This window comes from Phacochoerus africanus, chromosome 3 (genome assembly GCF_016906955.1).
Source record: "Phacochoerus africanus isolate WHEZ1 chromosome 3, ROS_Pafr_v1, whole genome shotgun sequence".
NCBI classification, from domain to species: domain Eukaryota; kingdom Metazoa; phylum Chordata; class Mammalia; order Artiodactyla; family Suidae; genus Phacochoerus; species Phacochoerus africanus.
In genome coordinates, this window is record NC_062546.1 from 120954642 (window position 1) to 120971810 (window position 17169).

Sequence of the window (17169 nt, forward strand, 5' to 3'; positions counted from 1 at the left end):
TGCCAAAACCTGTGTGCATCCTGCTTTCCCAGACTGGATTCCAACCACACAGACAGTTGGAGCCCAGGACCCGCCCAGCCAGGTCTTTTCTCTGCTTTCCAATTCACGTCTTCTATATCAATGTCAAACCACTATTTATAAAGCCATTTTCTTTGTACTTGATAACAGCAGGAGTCGCAAACTTTTAGAAATGAAATAAGAAATAGGCTTGATTAGAAGCGGGGATTTGGGGTCACTATTCTCCCATCAGAAGCCTCTTTTTGATGACTTGGAATATAGCTCTAAGGAAGATGGCATGGCAGGGTCAGTCCAAATGGCCAATGTGTTTCAATAGGCATCTCTCCCATGAAGTGGTTTCTGTGATATGAAATCTCTGTAGCGGTCAGAAAGCATTGCCACTTACACCCATTATCGACTGTGCTGCTGACTACAAAGGCAGTAGATTCACTGGATCTTTTATGGAGACTGAAGACTGCTGCCAGTTCCCTCCCGGCTGGCATCTGTGTGACCTTAGGGTATTGGTGGAGCCTTCCCCTGGAGTGGGAGCTGCCAGCCTGTCATGGCGTCCTCAGGCCATTTTCCTCATGTCCCCATTCAAGAGGGTTTTCCCCAAGGTTGGGGAACCATGAGAAAAAAAATGTAAAATCCTTGGGAAGATGGACAGGAAGGTAGGATGGTGATTCAGATGAGAGGGGAAGGGGCTGTTAGTTTGGAATTGGCCACCAAGCCCTTAGGTGGTGGTTCACCTTGGCTACGCATTAGCTTCACCTGGGGAGCTTAGAAAGCCTGCCTGCAGGCTATCCCAGGCTATCCCAAGTGCACCAGGATGTCCAGAGGAGGGACCCAGGCATCAGGTTTCAAAGCTCCCCAAGTGATGCTCTCCCTGTGTAACCAAGTTTGGGCCATGTTGGGTGGCAAGGCAGTCTTGGAGGCCAAGGCTTTGTAACCCAGAGCTTGCTTGTTTTGCCGGGGGTTTGTCACTAACTCAGCGTTGGCTCCAGGCCGGTCTCAGTTCTGTTGAGGGATGAGATATTTTCTGTCAGGAACTCAAGGACATAGGGCCTCCTGAAAGAGGCACTCTCACATAAGCTCCTTTAAAGTCAGCTGATCTTTGGCGGAACTGAGTATAGTGGCTGGATGTTGGTGTTCTTCCTTGGAAGTTGCCTTGTCTCTCAAGGATGGAGAGTGCCACCTCTTTGAGGATACCCCTCTTCCCCTCGGTGTGTGTGAGGGGGACCCTGCCCTTCCTTAGAGTTTATGAGTCACAGGAGAAAGAGGCTTCTTCAAGACAGAGCAATGCAATACTTGTAACTTTTGTAAATAGCCCCATCTTTCAGAGTGATGTCATTTCTACATTTGATATGCTTGTATTTCTGTAGGATGTATATAGTTTAGGGGATTTTGTTGTTTGGTTTTGTTTTTTAGAAAAGTCAACATGTCTGTTTTTATTTATTGCTTGAAGAAAAAAAAATCATTTGAAGAAAAATAAATACATTTTCAACCACCTTTGTCTTGGTTAATCCTTTCCTGAAAAACCGCATTGCTATGATAACTTGGGAGATCTCGGTTATTTGATAATCTTATGTACAAAGTAACGTCTCCAGCAGAGACTGGCTGGTCAATCTGTGAGCTCCCTAATCAGCACTCAAGGGACTTCCCACTGTGGCTCAGCGGGTTATGAACCCAACTGGTATCCATGAGGATGCGGGTTCCATCCCTGGCCCTGCTTAGTGGGTTAAGGATCCAGCATTGCTGTGTCGAAGATGCGGCTTCAACTGGGGTTGCTGTGGTGGTAGCATAGGCCAGCAGCTGCAGCTCTGATTTGACCCCTAGCCTGGGAACTTCCATATGCCACAGGTGTGATCCTAAAATGACAAGGAAAAGCTGGCACTCAAGGAAGGTGACAGGAGAAGGCTGATGGGAATCTCTAAGAACCAGACCTCTAGTCAGAGAAATAGGAAGATGTGAATAATAAGAGACAGATGTGCTTCATCTGAGAGTCTGCTTTGTGTCAAGCACAGGATGAGGTGATAAGAACGGCACCCAGGTGGGAGCAGTCAATCTTAGACATCCTGAGTACAAATAACTAGGGCTATGACCAAAGATTGCACAAGGAGTCACCACTGCTGGGACACCCTTCCCCATCGATAAGGGGATCCAGCCTGGCTCACAGAATCTTAGGAAATGTTATGGACCTCATATTCCCACATACTCTTGGGAGCATGGAAATAGCTCAAGCTCAGATAGAAGAAAAAAAATGGATGAAATCGCTTTAAGTCAGTGGTTCTCCACTGCTGATCTGTGGATTGCTTATATCGGATCGCATTGGTACAAATTTCCCAAATTGGAAAACAAAAGCATGTTAGTAAACATGCATTTCTACTCTGTCAATTACTCAACATCATTTTGAAAGCACTAGCCAATGCAATTAGCAAGTGAAAGAAACGAGGTACACAGTTTGGAAAGTGGGAGGCCAAATTATTTCCATTAGAAATAAGAATTCAGCAAGTGGTTGATTGGTAACTTAGCATGAAAAAATCAATAGATTTCTTATATGAAAATAAAATGGAAGCAGTAGATCCCGTTTATAATATCGGCTTAAAGATAAACTGCCTACATTAAACTTCCCCAGAGATAGGCAAGATCTATCTGATGGACACGGTAAAAAAGCCTACCTAGCAAACACTGGAAAAGGGAGTTCCCTGGTAGCTCAGTGGGTTAAGGATCTAGCTTGTCACTGTGGCCATGTGGGTTCGATCCCTGGCCCGGGAACTTTTGTATGCCTGGGGCACAGCCAAAAAAAAACCTCCAAACAAACAAGCAAACAAACTTGAAAAAAGCGGAAGGACAATTTGGAAAGATTTTTCCAGAAAATTAACCTATATGTTTCATGTAATCTCAAAACAGGATTTGGGAGGAACGTGGCAAAATGATCCTGATTTACCTGGAGAAACAAACTTGTAGGAAAATTGAAAATAGAGGGGAGGGAATGACAAAGTTGAGGGGTAGAATTTATACCCTTTTGCACTGGACATCCATCGCTATTATGATAAAAGAGTTTACAATATTTTCATAGGATATTATTTTAAAAATAGGGTTCTTGGGCCTAAGACTCCTTGCATGAAAACTCCCACAAGTGAGTCTGATTTCCAGCCCACTTGAGGGCTGCCTGATACAGATCTGACCTCTAGCAACTACCTTCTCTTCACTCCCCTGCCGTTATAACCCCACATAGCCCACATCACTATTAGTGTTATAATTTACCCAAGAACTTAGTTGTGTAAACCAACAACTGTTTTATTTAGCTCATGAATTTGGAGATTAGAAAGCTGGGAAAGGAATCTTCTTGTGGCACAGCAGGCTAAAGATCTGGCATTGTCACTGCAGCTGCTCTGGTCACTGCTGTGGCGCAGGTTGGACCCCTGGCCCAGGAACTTCTGCAGGCCATGGGCACTCTCCGCCTCCCACCCCTGCCACCAAAATGCTGGGAAAGTCTCTGCTGGGTGGTTCTCACTAGGGTCTCTCTTGCGGCCAAAGTCAATGTTGGCTGGGCTGCTGTTCTCTGAGGGTTCAGTCTAAATGGTGCTGCCCATCTAAACGGCACTCCCATGATTGGCAGTTGTTGCTGGCTGTCAGCTTACAGACTTGAACAACAGGTTCAGTTGTGACTGTGGCTTTGAGCACCGTACCCTCTCCATCCTCTGCAGCAGAGCAGTCAGACTCCTTACAAGATGGATCAGGGCAAGGTGAAGGCATGAGTATTCCAGCCAGCAAGGTGGACACTCCACCATCTTCTAGGTTTTGATTTCAGAAGTCACAGAGCATCACTTCATCTCGACTATTGTTTCAGGCCTGCTCAAGATTCAAGGGGAGACCAGCCACAATTTGCCATTGGATGGACAGAAGGTCAAAAATGTTTTGCATTTTTTTCTTCTTTTGACAGAACATTGTAAATCAACTATAATAAAAAATAAAATAATAAAAAACCTTAGAAAAAGTTTTATCATCACTTTAAAAAAACCATCACACCAATACACAGAGAACCTACAGAGAACTTTTCTAGTTACCTAGAGACCCTGAAAATGCAAGTTTCACCTTCTTAGAGACATTGGTTATCCAAGATCTCGTCCAAGGACCAAAGCACAGCTTTCACTATGCACACTGCCTGCTCATGCTATATTGGCCCTGTCTGATTCAGAAAGCATCACAAGATAAACCTAACCTTAGATAAAGAAGTGCTGGAGAGGAGTTCCCGCCGTGGCTCAGAGGTTAATGAACCTGACTAGCATCCATGAGGACACGGGTTCGATCCCTGACTTCCCTCAGTGGGTTAAGGATCTGGCATTGCTGTGAGCTGTGGTGTATGACAAAGATGTGGTATGGATCCTGAGTTGCTGTGACTGTGGTGTAGGCCAATGGTTGCAGCTCTGATTGGACCCCTGGTCTGTGAAACTCCATTTGCTGTGGGTGCGGCCCTAAAAAGACCAAAAAAAAAAAAAAAAAAGAATTGCTGGCGAGAAGAAAGCTGTAAAAGAACATCACAGGGAGAAAAGGGGGGATGGTTTGAATTCACCCCTGATGTCAGGATCCGTCCCCCCACAACATTAGGGCTTATCTTACGTCTGCTCTCACAGTACTCTTTTCACATCTAAGTCCACCTGAGGTGTCTTTCCTGCCACACGGTGAGTGCCATAGGGACCAACTGAGTGCACAATATGAACAGTTAGAGAAAACAGTTTTATTTTCCCAACATAATGCCAGGGGTTCCATCAGCTTGCAGGTTAAACAGGTTCAACAGGCAGGTTGAGCTCCTTGATGTCCTCTTTCAGAAAGCAGAGGGTGAGGGACAAAAGGTCATCCGTTCCATGTGACAGACAGTGAAGTGTAGATGGATCTACATGCTGTAGGATGATTCTACTTCTAGGGTGTGCCCATCGCATGTGGAAGTTCCCAGGCCAGGAAGCAAACCTGTGCCATGGCAGTGACAACACTGGAAACTTAACCCACTGCCTCACCAGGGAACTCCGGGAAGGATGACTTTTAATCATACTGTCTTATGACTATAAAATAATAAGGAAAAGTGAATCATGCCCAATGATACAGGTTTACAAGCGCTATTAATAGAGCATGCGACCTTAAACTGAGTCACAACTAAGGCCCTACCATCGAAAGAGGCAGGTATTCCACATGCCTCTGTCCACCTCCTCCATATGACATGAGAGGAGGCAGGAGGAGACTGAGCCATGGGCGTTTGTAGGCCTTCAAGCTGCCCTGGAAGCCGGTGTGAGATCTGCTTCCCAAGCGAACATCCGTCCATCTGTTGCAGGGAGCTCCCTAAAAGGAAGCTGTGCTCTCTGCTATTCTGTATTTCAGGGACTCCAGTGTGGGCTCAGGGGTGAGGCTAAGGCACTTCACACAGGCCTCACTGGGCAGACAGAGGCGGGGTTGTCATTTGTATTCTGACAGTTTTAGGTCAGTCCTGTTAAGTAAGGTTGGTCAGGTTGAAAGGAACAAACAGGGAAATGAAGACTCTTCCGAGTACACTGCTATCCACCTACAGTATACTTAAAAAATTTTTTTTATTGAATATTAAACAGTTACAAGTACTGTTAGACATTTCGCCAAAGCACAATTACAGGTTAAATATAATCATAAAGATGTCTTGAATAGAAACCCACCACGTAGGCAGGCTGAGTTCCTTGATGCCCTCTTTTGGAAAGTAGAGGGTGAGGGAAAAAAGGTCTTCCATTCCATGTGAAAAATAGTGAAGTCTAGAATTGACATGCTGTCAGAGATTTTCCATGACCAAATTGATAGGGTTGCCAGATTGAGTAAAACAAAACAAAACAAAACAAAGCCAAAAAACCCCCAACATGTTAAGTCTGAATTTCAGATACTTTTTTTTTTTTTTACGGTAAATATATGCCAAATAATGCATGAACCATACTTAAGCAAAAAAAAATAGTTTATTTGAAATTCAAACTTAACTGGGTGTCTTGTATTTTATCTTACAGTTCTACAAACAGACAGATGCAAAAAAGAGAGGGGAGGGGATTTGAACCCCTGGCTACTGGAAGGTCACACAGAGACTACAAATAAAAACATCACCAGTAATGAACAAAGAGTCACTACATTGGTTACGTACACAGACCAACATCACAATGAGAAAATACAATTACTACTCCAAATGCTGTTGCCAGGAAACATTCTAGATTTCCTCAAAGCTGGTTTGGTAAATGTTTTGGAGAAACCTCGTTGCTACAAGTACCTTTTCAGTTTGTAGGTATGAAAGACAAATACTACAACCACAAAGACAAGATGAGCTTGAAACAATGGAAGCAGGAACAGGTATTATATGCTCATGAGAGTTTACCTATTCTTTGTAATGAATGCAATGGCTATACGGTCAAGGTCATCTTCTAGGCCTAGGCTATTAGCTTTGAAGGATTTGGTTCCTTTCTAATTTTTACTCTTGTGTTTTCCAGCTTTCCATCCTGAACCTTGGGAGGGGACTGGGAGTTTGTGAGGGACCCCCGCCCCACTGAGGTTTAACTACATTTCTCTGCAAACAGAATCAACAAGGGGCTTTCAGGGCAGACTGCAGAAAAGGGCAGACAGATGAAAAGTAACAAAGTGGATCCTGAAATCTGTTTGAAAAGAAGAGTGGTGGAGGTGGGGGTGGAGATGAGAAATTGTGAAGCAGAAAAGAGAAAGAATGAAGAGTCAAAATGCCATCATCTCTACTGTGGAATGTTATTTCAAAGGAGGCCGAACCCTCTGGCAGATGTTTAAAACTGATCACACCTGTGAGAGTATTTGGTTTTAGGATATAAAATCTTCAGTGTCCTACTCATTTATTACCATGGTTTATATTTTAACGTTTAAAAAAACAGCTTGTGCAGCATGCAAATTCTACATGGTGTCATTTTAAGAGCTGTTGCTCTATTCCCACATGCACGAAACTTAAGGGGCTTTGAAATCTTTCCAGAATTTCTCTAAACCAGAAGACTTGGTACTGAGGAAGTTTAGAGGGAGAGAAATTGGGATGGATTGATTCTATCAGCTCCTTTGCATGTAAGGGAGCATTGCAGCATTGCTTATCAAATAGATTCTCATATGTAAGCTTACCAGGTGTGAGATACATGGAGATACACCTGACTTCCTGACACCTTTCACACACTGAGAAATGGAATTACAGCTTTGTATTTATTAGGATATAAAAGGTTAAAAAGTTTCATGGTTAAGGCATTTCTAAGACGAAACATTTAATTGCCTTTTTTTTTTTTTTTGCTTTTTAGGGCGGCACCTACAGCATATGGAAGTTCCCAGGTTAGGGGTCAAATCGGAGTTGCTGGCCACAGCCACAGCCACAGCAACTCGGGACCCAAGCCTGTCTGTGACCTACACCACAGCTCATGGTAATGCTGGTTCCCCTGACCCACTGAGTGAGGCCAGGGATCGAACCCAAATCCTCATGGATACTTGGATTGTTTCTGATGTTCCACAACAGGAACTCCCTCTTTTTTTTTTCCTTTTTTTTTTTAATGGCTGCACTTGTGGCACATGGAATTCGATGACCACAGGGAGGCCAGGGATCGAATCTGAGCTGCAATTGCAACCTATACCACAGTTGTGGCAATGCTGGATCTTTAACTCACTGTGCTGGGCCGGGGATTGAACCTGCACCGCCACAGAAACACAGGATCCTTAACCCCATGTGCCACAGCAGGAATTCCTTAATTGTCTCTAGATTTCAGAATGTACAACGTTATCTGAAAAAACCCCACTTTTTTTTAAAGATTAAAAAAAAAAATGCATTACCTCTTCATATGCTACATGTGCCCAACTAAAACTCAGGTATTACCTTCACAATTACTTTCTTTCCATTTCTCTGTCACTGATTTGACGTCAAACAAGTTTAACTGTAGTCATTAAGTAAATGTCTGACACATGAAACCCTATCCTAATGTTAGTTTTGAGTGTTGCCTGAATGGCTAAAAGCTAAAGTTCTATGCAAGATAATTGCCCAACAGAAAACCCAGAAAAAAGGCTGTTTATCAGAGGTTATCGTATATATGGGATCTGGACAAATTGGGGGAAAGGTGCTTAAAAATATACACCATTTTTGTTTGAAAGCATTCACAGGAATCCAGAGGGTTCAGATATTAAAAAAGAAGGGCAAGCAATGGCCAATAACCTTTGTGCCGTTGGGAGATGTATTTAAATAGAGAAAAACATGGAAAACTTATTGCATTTTAACGCTCTTTCAGTGTAGACCAAAATTTTATTTTTTTGTATAAAGGCTATAATAATAGAATATTAATCTATTTTATGTTATTTGCCACATTCAGGCATTTATCTGCACATAGCAACGCACTTTGCTATTTTGAGAGCAAAGGGAAATTAGTGTAGCCACTAATAACCAAGCTCCAACGAGCACAAGGATGCTATTTCACAAACACATCCTAATATTATTTATTCTACTTACGTTACTGAAAAAAGCTAGAAATTCCAAATTCCAAGAAGGAAAAGGTAAGGAAGAATCCTGGTTGCACTGCTATTATTTTGCATAGAATTAAAATGCTTGGGTCCATGCAACGTGGCAGAATCTGCTGAGCAGAGCATATGAGGCCTAATACCTGGCTCTGGTTGTGATGTGGAAACAGAGAGGTGCAGTTGGCTTGTGCAAGAATCAAGATGGAGAAAGTAGGAAAATGAGGGAGGCTGGTGCTCAAAGGCAATTGTTGGCGCTACTCATAATTCCAGACTAGCAAGTGGGGAAAAGGGAAGGAAGAGGCGGCCAAATACAAGGAGAAAGTGTTCAGTAGAGCACTTAACTTACGCCCGAGTCAAATATCCAGCTGGCTCATACGTAGTAGCCTGGACCATCAGGTCTAGAAGCCCTTTGATGTCAGAACTGCAGTAGAGCTGGCGAAGGCGCCTGGATTCTCTCTTCTATACAGTTTGGGAAGCAGAGGCATCATTCAGGGGAGGCCACACTAGAAGTCCTCAACTTGCTAGTGTTTCTATATAGTGCATACACAAGAAATTAAACGGATTTCAGCCTAATTTAATGCCATGCTTTTATATTCCAAAGGGTTTTTCACAGTGCTATAGGTGGAAATTCCAAATGCAATCAACTTTTGCTAACTTGAATGCACTCATTCATGATGACCTTTGGTTTTCAAGTTTCGAAAAAATGTATTTGGCTCCTGTGAGATATCAATTAACTCATTCTCTTTAGCAGAGGAATAATATGTACACATTCTTTCAAGAAATACCACATACTTGAATCATTACAAGACAAGAAGCACAGCAAACGTCTTCCTTACACAGTACCTTTACTCGGCACACAGAACATCAGATGCATAACATTGGCAGTTTAAATATTGAACCACAGTTTAACTTCTCAAGTGTAAGGCTGAAGTTTAAAACGGGCACATCCATTAATCTAGTTAGCATGATGGAAATGACATATAACCACAGCCAGGTAGTGGCTTATCTTTTTAATGACGCTATAAAGCTTTTGGTATCTATACCGTATTAACCCTTTTACTTAACTAAAAATCACAGCTGTGTTTACCATTTTAGACTATATCTAATTGGGGAGGCAAGTAATATATACACTTTTACAATTACTGAAAACTACGGAGATGCCAATTCTTTCAACCCATTGTTACACACAGCAAAAAAAAGGAAGGGAGGAAAAAAAGCCCTCTTAATGAACATCAAACTTAGTAGTTTCATATGGAATCTAGGTGCTATTAAACAAGTAGCCAAGACACAAACACCCAGCTTGGGTCACTAAAACTTCAATAGAAGCAACAACTGAGGCTAATTCTTGATTTAATTTTGAGGACCCATGCAAGATTCAGCTATAAAACTCAAAACTAGTTCCCGATGCCTAGTTCTAGCATTGGGCTCAAGCCAAAAGGAAAGCAAAAGATGTATTTTAAGAGCCTATTCTAGAATCTTTGCATGTAACCATTTTATTTTTCTTAAGGAGATTAAATGAGGTCACAGCTTAATCATCCTGCATTAAAAAACAAATTAGTTTTCAGGACTTTAAGTTGAAATGGTAAGTTTGTATCACACTTTTTCCTTTTTCTGTTTTTTTTTTTAACCACATATAGTGTTTTTACTTCATGGCTCAGTAGACGCAGAACACGTCAAAGTAAAGAAGTTGATGCACTTAATATTCAGTTGAGGTGAAAAGGGCAGGTGTGAGAACTGTAATGGATAACTTTTCACAAGTGTCAAAGTGCACATGACAAATGTTGAGAAAAAAAGCAAAACAAAGTAGTGATTTCATGAAAAAAAAAGTGTGGTTATTTCTCTACCTTCATTTCAAAAATAACTGAAAGAGCTTTGGTTTCTATTTTTGTTTTGTCTATTAAGAAGTTTGAAGAAATGGTTCAAAAATTTAGTGCAGGGACCTACATAAACTATTTGAAGCACCTCATTTGAAATAAACCCCAAATCTGGAGTAAACAAAAAAGTTCCTGCATTTGTGCATAACTAGTGACTAAACAGGATTTGGATCCTAGTTTTCTAAACTAGAGGAACAATAAAGTAATATTTTTGTGACTCCAATGAAGTACGATAATTCCACTGAATTTGGAAATAAGGCAGCTAATTTTGGGGGCGACAATTCTGGTGGTACGGCTTACTGACGAGAAGGCGGTTTCCTCCGAGGCATCCTCGGTCTTTCCTGCTGCTGGATTACAGAACTGCACAGCCCTCCCGAGTCTGAATGCTGCTTCTCCTGAATTCACAGGCCTCTCTGGCAGTTTCCCCTCAGAACTCACGGCGGCAGAACTCAAGCCTCTCCCTGGCTGGCCTCTGCTTGGCCCTCCAGTACCGTCCTGAATGCCTGGGAAGCAGGCTCGTGTTGGTTGGAAAGAGCAGGTGGCCTCACTGGCTTCGACTTCTCTGAACTTGGGAGCTCTTAAATCAGGTTGCTGTTTGTGCCTTTCCCTTGTAAGACTGGCTAATCAATAACAGGAAACCAAAACGTGATGTTTTCCCTTTCCGTCTCAGTTTCCGTTGATAAGTACAGATACAAAATAAATCAGTGGGAAAAAAAAAAAGTGGAAGTGAAGTCTTGCTCAGCCAGAAGCTTGGGTTACATCGCTGGCGAGTTGAGTCAGTGTGACTCTGTGCAAAATCCTCAAGAAGGCTCTGGCTCATTTTCAAAGTAAGCAACAACGGCAATGACAATAACCAATTTAAAAAAAAAAGTGAATGATGCATGTTCAGAAAAAACTAAAAATGAGCCTGTCATATGTGGTGCATATTTATTATATACACGTGCCACACATATCAAAGCAAATGTAGTGTGTGAATTGAGAACATTTGGGAAAGTATTGGTTATGTTTTCTTTTTTCCATTTCCAAGGCCGGATCAAAGCAATCCCGTTTTAGAAATGGATAACTGCAATGAAAATGAGCCTGAGATATGTTAAAAGGCCGCCCCTGTAAACATTTCCTCAAAGGGAACAGTAGCAATTGAGTATGTATCAGTTACTCATACTCTATTCATCACGATAGCAATGCTTTATAAAAGACAAACAGCTTATTTCTAGGCTGTCAGGGATTTATAGAATATTGATTTTGTTGAAAACAATCCACTGTAGTCCAGTCCCAGGTTTAAATTCCATCTGGCCTTTATCAATGGGCATTCACTAGGTCTTCTGCTCTGCGGCGGTTGCGGTCTGTGAAGGAGCTTCTGGCTTCATGATCTGGTAAGTGATGAGATACTCAGGGTAGGCCTGGAGATGACAGGAAGGAAAATACATCAGCCTTTGGCAGGTAAAAGACTAAAGCCCTGCTTACCATGCAAGCTTCAGAGGCTGCTGAATACTCTAAATGTACTCAAGGGCCTGTGCAGCCAATTCATAGGTGCCCAAACAATTAGGAGACCCATGTCTATATCTGTATATAAACACATATGAATCCTATAATCCTAGAATTGTTATACTGTCATCTCTACTTTGCATACTGTTTACATACGGTTACCCCTCATTAGAGAGCCACACACCATAAAAAGGAAAATTAAGGCAGGACTAGAAGGGCCCAAGATTGACCAACATCCATTTCTTGTCAAGTATGTGCTGAACTCATGCTGGTTATAAAAGCATAGAGCGTATTTTAAAAAATACTTATAAGAAAAGATTCAACAACCACTTTTAGCAACTGACTTTCAGAAAACTCTTCTTAATCCAAATCTTCAATGCTACAATTTAAATTCAAATGTTTTCAGTTTATTCTCCACAGAGGTGAAGAATCATGCTCCCTTGAATGATTGTACATTGAAAATTGTCCTATAAATTATTATATAGTCAGTCTTCCATTCTTCAGGTTCAATAACTCTGCATTGTTCCTATCATTTCAGTAAAACAGGCTAAATCTATGTAGCTGCCAATGTCAGAGAACACCTCCTCCATGTCAAATTTAATGTGATGCTTGAAGAACAACATACAAAAATATCCCTGATGTTTTAAGTCCGGTCACATACTAAAATCAGAACTATTTTTCTTTCGAGCACAGTGCAGTGAATTTTCAACATATCTTTTCATTTCTAAAGAAAGAAATAATCTCACCAATAATAACTTATGATTAATAAATAATATTTATTTATTTATTTATTGGGTTTTAGAGCCTTGCTTATAGCATGTGGAAGTTCCCAGGCTAGGAGTCGAATTGGAGCTACAGCTGCCAGCCTACACCACAGCCACAGCAACTCTGGATCCAAGCTGCATCTGAGATCTACACCACAGCTCACAGCAATACCAGATCCTTTTTTTTTTTTTTTTGTCTTTTTGCTATTTCTTTGGGCCGCTTCTGCGGCACATGGAGGTTCCCAGGCTAGGGGTCGAATCGGAGCTGTAGCCACCGGCCTACGCCAGAGCCACAGCAACTCGGGATCCGAGCCGCGTCTGCAACCTACACCACAGCTCACGGCAACGCCGGATCATTAACCCACTGAGCAGGGGCAGGGACCAAACCCGCAACCTCATGGTTCCTAGTCGGATTCGTTAACCACTGCGCCATGACGGGAACTCCAAATACCAGATCCTTAACCCACTGAGTGAGGCCAGGGCTCGAGCCGGCATTCTCACGGATACTAGTCCGGTTTGTTACTGCTAAGCCATGACAGGAACCTCCATAACAGTTAATTTCTCTTTTCTCCTTTTTTTTCCTTTCTCCAACAATGTAGTTAAAGTATCCATTTGAAATTCAATTAAGTTCAGACAAGGTGATATTTGTTTCTAGACAAATCAGTAGGCATTTAGCAGTACTGTGAGAGTTAAGGCCTGGATTGAAAATAATAAAGTTTTCCTGCTTATTGAGAATTTTATTTTGGATCCTCAAGCGGGTGGCAGAATTGTACTGTAGCTTTAAGACTGAGAAAGCTCTCATTCTGCGAGAGTACCATTATCAGAGGTATAGAGCTTCAACTCATGTGAGGACGTGACCAGCCTGTGGCAAGTGCATCATGAAGATCCTTAAATGGCAGCTGTTCTTAGCTCTCCACTGCCTGTGCGGGAGGCATGAAAGACACAAAGCATTAATCCAGAACAGCAGGCCTCAAGAATGGCACGAGATGGCACGCCTTTATTTCTCAGCCGCCATCTTGTCCACATTGTGCTACCTGGCTGGCAGGTGACTGATGGGTTTGTGTGTAAAGGTAACATCAAAGTATTCTGATACCTTCATTTTGAACTGAAGCAACTAATGCCATCAAAACCGTGTGTGGGATATTTCATTAAATGGCTTTCTTTAAACTTATGTGGTCTCTGCGTTCTGGATCAGACTGTTTTTGGCAGCTTGGTCATGCTTATTCGACGAGTATCATACCTGCTCTCCTCTGTAGATGACATATTCAGCATACGCCAGCCCATTCACACTTGGTCTCCCAATAACGGAGTGATGGCCTGGGGGGGCGTGAGCCATTTTCATGGTGCTGAATTGTAGAAAGGACTTGCCAAGGGTCACTCTACAGAAAAGCATTTGTCTGAAGAAAAAGAAAAACGATGCTTTGAAGGAAGCTTTAAATCTTAGGATAACTGGAGGGTTTATTGATTTTTTAAAAAATAGTTAACATAAGGCAAGCTAATTTAAATGTCACTTTTGATTTTATGAGTTGGAATGGGATGAGATTTAATATAAGCAGCTAGCAGCCTCAATAGTTATAGTTAAAATTTAAAGTGGTTTTGGTGTGATTTGGAAATCAATCACAGAAAACACCTGGCAAGTTGTGATTAGTGGAAAAATACAAATACTAGTGGAAACTGCATTCTGGAAGGATGAGTGTGGATGGATAGGAGGAAAGTGAAGAAAATAAGCAGATGGCAGCAACATCTGAAATTAAGAGTGGGTTTACTCATTATGGAGAAGTAAAGGCTGGGATGATATAAATAACAATAAAAGTGGGTTATATATAAAAAATACTTAGCTTAAATGTATACTACTTGAATGAAACATAAATTGGGGCAGTTTTTAAGTATTATGGAGAAGAAAGACTGTTTGGGAAGAAAATGTATTACATAAATTAGAAGCTGGCAAACTATGGGCCAAATCTAGTTTGCCACCTGTTTTTGTAAATAAAACTTTATTGGAACATAGCCATACATTCATTTACATGTTGTCTGTAGCTGCTTTTGTATTACAGGGGCAGAGCTGAGTCACTGTGACAAGGACCATGGAGCCTGCCAAGCCCAAAATATTTACTATGTGGCCCTTTAAAATCAAAGTTTGCAAATAAATTGTTAACATTTAGTAAACATATATATATATATTTTGGTCTTTTTTAGGGCTGCACCTGCGGCACATGGAGGTTCCCAGGCTAGGGGTCTAATCAGAGCTGTAGCTGCTGGCCTACGCCACAGCCACAGCAACTCGGGATCTGAGCTGCGAATGTGACCTACACCACAGCTCAAGGCAACGCTGGATCCTTAACCCACTGAGTGAAATCAGGGATTGAACCCATGTCCCCATGGATACTAGTTGGGTTTGTTAACTCCTGAGCCACAAAGGGAACTCCCAATATTTTAGTAAGCAATTAATAAACATTTTAACTAAGCCATAAGATAGGTCACACTGTTAATGTAAATGGTAATTATCCAATCAAATTGTTCTTAGTAATGGAGTATGATCTTTGCATTGTGGCTAATCAGAGATATTACTGTAAGTCAAAATAGTGTCAGACCCAGTATCTGAGTTCTGCCCAGGCTGGCTTTTTCAGTGTGATGTTACTGACGACCCTCTGGGATGCTGTCTTGGCATCAACTGTACTCTCTTGTAGGTCCCAGAGGAAAACCTTTTGATCTGCATTAGAAGGAAGTTCCACGCTCACTGTGGCAGCACCTTGATGTCACTGGACTCTGCCCACTTGGCCCACTGGGCCCACTGCCATGGTTACTCCCAGTGTCCTTATGTCATGCAAAGCTTAACCTGACGCCCTCACTTCCGCCTTCTGCTTCCTGCCCCAGGGCATTCTTGTTGATGTGGAGACAGGAGAAGGTGCGGGAAAAGAGGTTGGTCCTGGTTCACATCTGCCCACTGGCTCATCTTGTGCCTTGTGTGCGTCAGGGCAGATGGAGAGCTCCAATGTGGGGACACCAATGCCCTGCAGCACCAATGCTGATCAGGGCAAGACAGGAGCCAGCAGAGGAATTCACCTTTCTTCTCCCACGATGCTCTGCTCTAGCTGCAATAGTTCAGACTCTACGAGTTCAAGTCTCATGGACTGAGTAACCAACTGTGCTGGTTACGAGATCATGGCCAGCTCATGGATGCACCTCTCTGTCTTTACTCTGCTTCTTTTTCCACCTCACTTCTTTTCGTGTCCTCCTGCTTCCCTGAGATCACACTTGCCAAGAAAGCGCTAGTACATAAGCTTTTGCTTCAGGTTCTGTTTTCTAGGAAATCTGGGCCAAGACATAAATGTGTGTATCTGTTTTTTTTTTTCTGTCTTTTTAGGGCTGCACCCAAGGCACATGGAGGTTCCTAGGCTAGGGGTCTAATTGGAGCTATAGCTGCTGGCCTATACCACATCTCATGGCAACACCAGATCCTCAACCCACTCAGCGAGGGCAGGGATCGAACCTGCGTCCTCATGGATACTAGTCAGATTCATTTCTGCTGAGCTTCAATGGGAACTCCTTGTATGTATCCTATTTTGGTGAGCAACTGTTAATTCTCATCTAGTTTCACTTTTTTTTTTTTGGATCTTTTTAGGGCTGCACTTGCAGCATATGGAAGTTCCCAGGCTAGGGGTTGAATTGGAGCTGTAGCTGCTGGCCTGTGTTAGAGCCACAGCAATGTGGGATCTGAGTCTCATCTGTGACCTACACCACACCTCACGGCAATCCTGGATCCTTAACCCACTGATTGAGGCCAGGGATCGAGACCACATCCTTATTGATACTAGTCGAATTCTTTTTTTTTTGTCTTTTTTGTTGTTGTTGTTGTTGTTGCTATTTCTTGAGCCGCTCCCTCGGCATATGGAGGTTCCCAGGCTAGGGGTTGAATCGGAGCTGTAGCCACTGGCCTACGCCAGGGCCACAGCAACTCGGGATCCGAGCCGCGTCTGCAACCTACACCACAACTCACGGCAACGCCGGGTCGTTAACCCACTGAGCAAGGGCAGGGACCGAACCCGCAACCTCATGGTTCCTAGTCGGATTCGTTAACCACTGCGCCACGACAGGAACTCCCTAGTCGCATTCTTAACCTGCTGAACCACGAAGGGAACTCCTAGGTTCACACTTATTGCTTATTTAGCAGTTAGGTCTGAAACAACAAAGGGAATTTCTGCATGTTTTAAGTCCTCGGGAATTTTTATGTGTTATTAACCACAGCGACCTTAATAGAAAGAAGTTTCCTTCTGGACGTAGGCCATCTGTCCTAGAACTGCTGACAGTTACAATTTTTTCACAAAATAACTTAGAGAGGTAAGTTTTGAGGTGAATAACCATAGTAATTGCAAGGTTATATGGGTCTTTCTGAGGTTTCAACTAGATTACAAGGTATCTTATTAACTTGACTTTGCAAAAATAATACATCTGGTTAAAGAGAAATGCAATAAAGTGTAAGGCAATTTTTTGTGAAGCACAATTCTTTCATCTTCTTTTTTTCTAATAACAAGGAAGGAAATTGTCTTTTT

The 17169-nt window shown here is 42.3% G+C and overlaps 1 protein-coding gene across 2 annotated transcripts in view; it reads right to left on the bottom strand.

The window, feature by feature from the left end:
* Positions 1-5562: 5562 nt before the first annotated feature.
* TNKS (tankyrase) overlaps positions 5563-17169 on the bottom strand; it is a 170317-nt gene continuing 158710 nt past the window's right edge. Inside the window, exons 26-28 of one of the 2 annotated variants that reach the window (XR_007133998.1) lie at positions 13860-14016; positions 10671-11770; positions 5563-9026 (exon numbers count right to left, since the gene is read on the bottom strand). Coding sequence is in view for 1 of the 2 variants with exons in the window: in XM_047772555.1 (XP_047628511.1) it covers positions 11684-11770; positions 13860-14016 (244 nt within the window). In the remaining variant the exon portion in view is untranslated. Of the gene's footprint in view, positions 11771-13859; positions 14017-17169 lie in introns of both variants that reach the window. The other variant, XM_047772555.1, reaches the window with a different exon arrangement.